Below are 7,559 nucleotides of genomic sequence, written 5' to 3'. Positions count from 1 at the left end.
AGCCCAGGCTATGTATTTGCCAAGACTGTAGTTGAAGGAACCGTAAGTGGAGAGTATAGGTCGTAGGGGGCAGTCCTGTTTGTGTGTTTTAGGAATGCCATAGAGTTGTGGTGTGCGTGAATCAGTTTTAAGTAGATAAAAATAAAGATCGTCGGTAATTACCTTTTTTTTCATTTGTAATAAAGTTCTGTTTAATTGTTTTTCGCATGTGTTTGTTGGGTTGTTTGGGATGGCTTTGAATTTCTTTTTGTCGGAAAGGATGTCGTTCATTTTGTCGATGTACCCAGAATTGTTCATGATTACAGTGGTGTTGCCTTTATCAGCTTTTAGAATTTTAATATTAATGTCTTTTTTCAGATTATAAAATGGATTTGATCTCGTTACTTGTGAGGGATTGGTTGACTATATTAATAGTCTTGTTCGAGAATTATTTAAAAAGTTATTTAAAATACAGTTTGTGGGAACTTCGGGAAAACCACATTTTGTTGCAGTTGCCTGTAATGAAAGTCTGTTGGTTGATGTCATGGATTTCTTTTTTTCTGTGGTTGGAGAAAGTTTGAGGTAGAGGTGTACATTTGCTGTTATGTTAAACTTATATTAAAGTTTTTCTTCATTACCCATTGAAGCCGTATCCAAGGATTATTGAATACACGTTTATAGAGCACTCCATTTATTTGCGTATTCAAAATTGAACTGATAACGTGTTGTGTCAAGTTCTTTCCTGCACCTCTTTAATCCGTTGTTAAGAGTAAGGATACCTCCGACTTACAAAGGGGTAAGATAGTATGTTCCCGCCTAGCAGTAATGTCGTTATCGCAGACCGTCTCTTTGACTGGTTTTAGAGACATATGTTATAAAAGTTTGTCAATACTGACAATCGAAGGAAAATGTCTGGTGTTAGGAAAAACTGTGTTCAATAACTGCTTGTGGAAAACAAAACTGGACGTTTCTGTAAAGCAGAATTCCAGGGGTCCCTTCAATGCTCCTTCATCATTATATCATGTGAAACTCATTAGAAATATTATGTGGTAGTCTACGACTATTTCAAAAACTGCTTAACTAAGATGCAAACAGAAAAGCATGACTTCATTGATATTTAGGGAGCAAAATGTGGACAATGAAGAGAGTAATTTGGCCTGATGAGTCGTGTTTCAACTTTTTCTGTATTTTGACCATGCTTTTATTGTTTCAAAAGCACAAGGTGAAGGAGATGTGTAATGGTGTAGAAACATTATTGTGGAACAGGTTGTTTTTTGATTCTTTTATAATGGTGAATAACCATTGCGTATACGAAAGCCATTCCACAATGCTACATCCACTTTAGAGTGTAAAGGCTTTTCAAGAACAATAATGAAACTCTATCTCAATGTGGTTGACTATTTTTGAGATATTCGTAAATGTAAAATCTACCACTGACTTAATGGAAGACCACATTCCTCGATGAGTGGTTTCTTTACATCTTCTGTCATCTTATTAAGTTATTGTTGTACCAAGTCAAACTATGATAACAGTGAAAGGTAGTCTAACCTGATTAATATTGACTTCTGATCAAAGTAAGCTACCACATAGATTAGAACTCAGTTGAGTACCTTTGTTGTTTATGATATTTTTGACCATAAACACAATAATATCTCACGAGATTTGACCAGCCCAGGAGGCTTAGGTTTGTCCGAAATTCACATGTTAAGATAACAGTGCAGATTAATCATTATAACAAAATAACAATCGTCAGATTTAAATATAAAAAAAATAAAATATAAAAGTAGATATATTAAATATTCTAACCAACACCCCGTATCTTCACTGTGGTAAAAGTTATATGTGGCTTGGCCAGCTTAGTCTTATCATAATAATCAATACTGTTAATGAAAGTAGTCTTAAAGAGAGGTATGGTATATAACTAACTTACTATTGTTACTGGAAAATAAATATTCGCTGCCCGTAAAATATGCTAAAACCGAGAGAGCCACTCATTATCAGAACAATGTTTTTTCTTCCAAAGCACGAGAAACTCGTGTCGCTATTAGTCGTTCCATTACAGAATAAATGAGGGGAGATTACACTTTGCAGCATTACCTTTAAAAAATATTGTCCACATCTACACGGTAAATTACATGTAACACTAAAGTGGAATGATCCAGAACAACATGTAACTAGAGCGAAAGGAGATTAGCAAATTTCTTTGAGCGTCACTTCATTGTTAAGACTATAAGCATGTCTGGAACCGTGCATACGCTAAAATTATGAAAAATTCCTTTGAATTTTAATAACACTTCGCTATTATTGATAAAAGTAGGTAAGAAATATTATGTATGAGTCGACATAGAAGGTGAATGGTTAATAAAATAGCCATTCAGTAGATGCCAGATAGTCTCTGCGACTTCTATCACCTCGCTATAATAAGCATTATATACATAAACTGTATACATTTTCTTATCTTTAGTGGTCCCAGAGGTGCAAAAGGGAGCTGGCAAACCTTGTAGTCACTCTAACTCCCTGGGAAATGAGGATCAAAAGAATTGAAAGTAAGTTAAAATAACATGTAAAAATAACATAAAAAACCCGACAATATAAATATGACTGACATAAACATGACAAACTGTACCCTGATTTACAAAATTAACTAATTTTATATTTGCTGGTTGGTTTCCATATTTATTACTCACAATTAGGTCAGAATCAGTTGTTCGTTAATAGTTGTTGTTTTAGCTCAAAGCCCTGTCCACCGCGAGTTGTCAAACTCTAGATTTTAGCGTTGTAAGCCCGCAAACTTATCGCAGGCTAACGGTGGTTGAGTAAGGAAAGACATTATGCTTATATAATAATAAGCTGGCAAACAACGATGTATAAGCATAATAAAGTTTTAGTTTTTTTTGGGGGGGGGGGCATACTACATGTTTCGACCTGTAGAAGACAGACCAATGTTCTGTCGAAAAATATAATAAATAACTTTATTATGTTTGTAAATCATTCTTGGCTTGCTTATTATGACTAATGGTGGATTCTTTCAGTAGTATAATATTTTCATTACAAATAGCCGTGTAGGGTGTCAATGCAGTTTATGTAATTATATCTCTTTACTATTTAAAGCTTCTTATAAAACCTTCAACTGGATCAAAAAAGGAAGTATCAAATGTCCTACGATAATTGCTTATAATGTTTAGAACCTGAGTGATGACTTAAATTAAAAATGTATAGGTAAAAAAGGTGGAGGTAAACATTGAGGTGTAGATTAGGTTATATGGGGTCAATAAATTTTGTCATTCACTGGAATTGTCATAATATCACAAGGCATTATGTGAAAAGAATTTAACTGCCTGAGAGTGGATACACAAGTTTTGTTAGAACAGTGGGTAACGGCTATAAACTCAACCAGGTTTGTTAGGTTTATGAAAGTGGAGTATTGCAATGTGTGTGTGTGTGTGTATATCAAAGTCTTATAGGAGAAGCGTATTCTTACGGATGCACGTAGTCTCCCTCCTTCCTAGATGCTATGCTTTTACGATTTGAGTCTTACTGGGTGACTTTGAGTCTCACTCTTTGGCATCCACTTTCATCAAGATTGACCAATATTCATTTACAGTAGGTAATGGATCAATGCCATATTTCTGGTCTCAATTAGTGCATTACAAACGCCTTTCTTGCAGTAATACCAAGCATTTTTCTACGCGGTCGACATTAATTGTCATATCTCTGCAAACTGTGCAGTTTATCAAGCGTCGTGAGGTAACCCACTGATCAAAGATGAGATGTGTCAGACCTGTATTTTTATACAGCTTTCAGGTCCCGGACAGTAATTTTAATTATCCAATATATTAAATGTTTTAAAATGGATTTACACAAACATTTAGATTATATGGTTTATATTTGCACAGAGTTGATAAATCATTTTTAACAGTTCTACATACGTTTGGAGTTATTGGATAATCCCTTACCTAATACTTGGTGATTTTCAAGTATTGTAATGTTTTATTTTATTGTTAATAAACAGCAACTCAATGAATTGTTTACGTTTACAAGATATTGAAAATTGTAATTTTTTCAGCGCTAGTTAACAAAATACTTTCTGTTTTCATATAACATTTTGTAATTCAAAACTTTTTTGTGGACATTTATAATTATATCAAATAAAGAAGCCAAGATAAAACTAAAATTTGACTTTATGTTTACATTTTTAGAACACAATTACGACTCTAATCTGGACCATTTTGTTGTACATTTTGGCACTACAACTGAATTTATTAGTGTTGCTTTCATATTGTAAAATTAGTGTTGGGATGTATTTGTAGGTCATTTTGGATCCGTTGTCGCTTCTTATTTCACGTTTCTTCGTTGGGTGTTTTGGATAAACGTTTTCATCACCACATTTGTTTGCTGTTTTCTTATGGTACCCGAGGTGAGAACTAATTTTTCGTTGCTTGGTGTGAAAAATAGTTAAATTTTTCTATGGCTTGATATTCAAAGTAAGTATTAATTTTCAATATTTCGCACCCATTATAAGATTTACATTTTGCTGGTTTGGTACTCAAAATAAATATTAAGTTTGCGGAGTTTGTTATCCGAAGCAAGTATTAAGTTTTCAGTGTTTGATACTCTAAATATTTTCATGTAATTATATACAAAGTAAGTATTAAGTTTGCCCGGTTCAATACCAAAAGTAAGTATGAAGTATTCATGGTCTGATTATTATTTTTTGCTTAAAGTTTTGGATTGAATTATTCGGATGTGCTTAAGAAATCGTTTGCTATATTTTAATTTCGAATAATAAAACAGTCACTATATTTTAACTGGTACAAACAGTTTCTCATCTCACAGTTAACTATTACGTAAATATTTGTGAGTTTTACTTGAAGCAGGTTCATTCTCAATATTGTACATCAGATGTGAAGTAAAAAAAATATCTCAAACTATGGAAACTATAGCGGTAAATAAAGTGTAATGAAAACGTTTTATTTTAGTTCCTTTAGAAAGAATGGCCACATATAAAGACATTTAGATTTCTGTAAGATTATCTCTGACTTGGTATCCTTAAAATTGGTACCTGAAAATGTAAGCTTTTGAAGAACTTAAAAATTATATTTTACCCAGAATTGTTCGAAATAATTTTTTACCGAATATTTCACTGAATACACACGCACACACACAGCAAGAACTAAGTAAACTCAATATAAATCTTCTCTGGCAAGTCCTTCAGTAAATCGAAGCCAATCGATAAAAAGCTTATTCGACATGACGTAAACGGGGTATAGCATCATTAAACACTACGTCAATGACAGTATAAATTACCTATTATTAAAACTTTTAGGGTGATTAAGATAACGATCAATATAAGTAGATGAAGTTTGGCTTCATTCAGTTAATTCCATTACTTTATAATTGAACAATTTCGTTCAATATAGACTTGTAGTTTGGAGTTCATTACGTTAATGTTTGTGAAGCCACTTAAAAATAGTTTTGCTTTTTTGGTGTAGAGAAAGGGGTATTAAGAAAAGAGTTCACTCCCATTTAGCTGCTTTATTACGTTAAGTTTATGGATAGGTGGGAATGATATTCAGATACTACAAAAAAAAAAACTTCCAGAGTTAACAGACATATTTTGGAAACTCTTTAGACAATAAAATTTATGATATAACTTACTTTTTGAAACGATGATTTCTCATTGTCATTCTGTTGTAAAATATATAGTTGGTTAGATAATGTAAGATTAAAAAGCAACAAAACAAACCTTAGGAAGTGTAGGTGATGATGAAATGTTGGCTTGTCGAATTCAAATACCGAAAAAAATTCCATGTTTCAAACAGATTGTTTTACGTAGCTCCAAAAATATAATAACACGACTATTTTACTTAACTTCAAAAATATTTAAACATATCTGTTTTACTTCAAAAAATATTTAAACATGACTTACGTAGTCTCAAAAATATTAACTATACACTTTTAAGTGTTCTTGGGTAGCTAAAATGTTGATCTTTCTCAGGAAACTAATAATCGATTACGAACTTACGAATTTAACTTTGCCATATATAATATATATATATAACCAACAACACATCTTACCATCTTACCAATAGCAGACTTACTATTATAAACTATTATCTTACTAGTAGCGGAACTGGAATCACGTCAATAGCACATGTACTACCTTATCACTAGAAAAGCCGGGATTTTACTACCAGCACATAAAACGTAGCCAGACGAGAATCACATCTTTAACTACATTATATCTTATTAGCATCAAAGGTGAGATTTTACCACTAGCACACATTAACCCAGCTTACCGATAATTTTGAGGTGAGGATCTGGGTTCGATAAGGACGTCTTCTGTCATCCTTCCTTTTCCTTTTAGTGATAGACTGGATCACGAGGACTATAACACAAGGGAAAAGGAACGGGATACAGTAGTACGTGGATGATTTGGAGTTTGCTGACGATCCGACACTCCTCTCACACATCCAACTGTAGGAGTAGGATAAAGCCATCACCTTAAAAACCAGTTAACATGAAATAGGATTAACCGTCAACAAAGGTAAAGCCAAGCTGATGAAATACAACAGCACCAACAACAGCCCTATCCTCTTGGGATGAGAGCCTTTGGAGGAAGTTATTAGTTTTATATACTTAGGCAGTGTCATTAAAAGAATGGAAACCGCTATAAAAAATGATGATTTACAATTCCATTGTGAAACCTGTGCTCTTGTGCTGACCAGAAACAGGGAAGATGAAAAAACATTTTTGCGCAAGCTCCAGACGTTTGTGAACAACAGTCTGCATAGGATACTAAACAACTAATGGCATGCAAAAGTAAGGAATGAAGATCTATGGGACAGGTCTCATCAAGAGCCTATTGGCAAGCAAGCACAGCAAAAAAAAGTGGGGTTGGCTAGGACATACCCTAAGGAAGGTAAATTTATTATCACCTGGCAGTCTCTGACATGGAACTCGCAAGGTAAACGAACAAGACAGATATAATAACAGAGATACAGAAGTAGAATTTAAGAGAGTTGGGTACACCTGGAGAAAGGTAAAAAAAAACAAAACCCAGCTCATAATCGAGTTGGTTGGAGAAGAGTCGTCGATGGTCTATACTCCATATGGAGCGACGGACTTTAAGTAAGTACATAGTAGCCCTTTAAAAAAACTAGCATGAGCACAGCACTTATCATATCACCTACGCAAGTTAACTTAGCAGGAATTGTGATTTTAGTAAAATGGCATTTGTTAAGCACATTAAGAAATCGCTTTTACGAGGCATTACCGTTTACTAATATTGTTATATATATATATTGAAAATAATCATTAGCTTTAATAGTTTGTGACTATGTATAATATGCTGTATTCATTTCTTAAAGGTCTTGCGAGGCCAAGACGATCCAACAGGAATGAGGAAAGAAATCGAAAGTGAAGAGCAAGATAGTGCTCTGAATCTTAAGGCAATATGGGATTTTGAGGTAAGTGAAAATGTAATGGTAGTGCTAGTGTATAGAATGTGGTATAGTACCTTGCCGAAAGTTTCCAGACTCTTCTTTAAGTTGTGATACTGCTCACCTAGTATGTCTTAG

The 7,559-nt window shown here is 33.6% G+C and overlaps 1 protein-coding gene across 1 annotated transcript in view; it reads left to right on the top strand.

Moving 5' to 3' along the window:
• LOC106472575 (transmembrane channel-like protein 3) overlaps nt 1-7,559 on the top strand; it is a gene marked incomplete at its 3' end in the record, with an annotated part of 61,599 nt that overhangs the window by 20,920 nt on the left and 33,120 nt on the right. Inside the window, exons 4-6 of the mRNA XM_013933229.1 lie at nt 2,444-2,525; nt 4,290-4,396; nt 7,350-7,448. Of these exons, the coding sequence (XP_013788683.1) occupies nt 2,444-2,525; nt 4,290-4,396; nt 7,350-7,448 (288 nt within the window). The remainder of the gene's footprint in view (nt 1-2,443; nt 2,526-4,289; nt 4,397-7,349; nt 7,449-7,559) is intronic.

The sequence above is a fragment of the Limulus polyphemus genome, unplaced genomic scaffold (assembly GCF_000517525.1).
Source record: "Limulus polyphemus unplaced genomic scaffold, Limulus_polyphemus-2.1.2 Scaffold5434, whole genome shotgun sequence".
NCBI lineage: Eukaryota > Metazoa > Arthropoda > Merostomata > Xiphosura > Limulidae > Limulus > Limulus polyphemus.
Note: the sequence above shows the minus strand (reverse complement) of the source record. Positions and strands in the feature narration are given on the sequence as shown.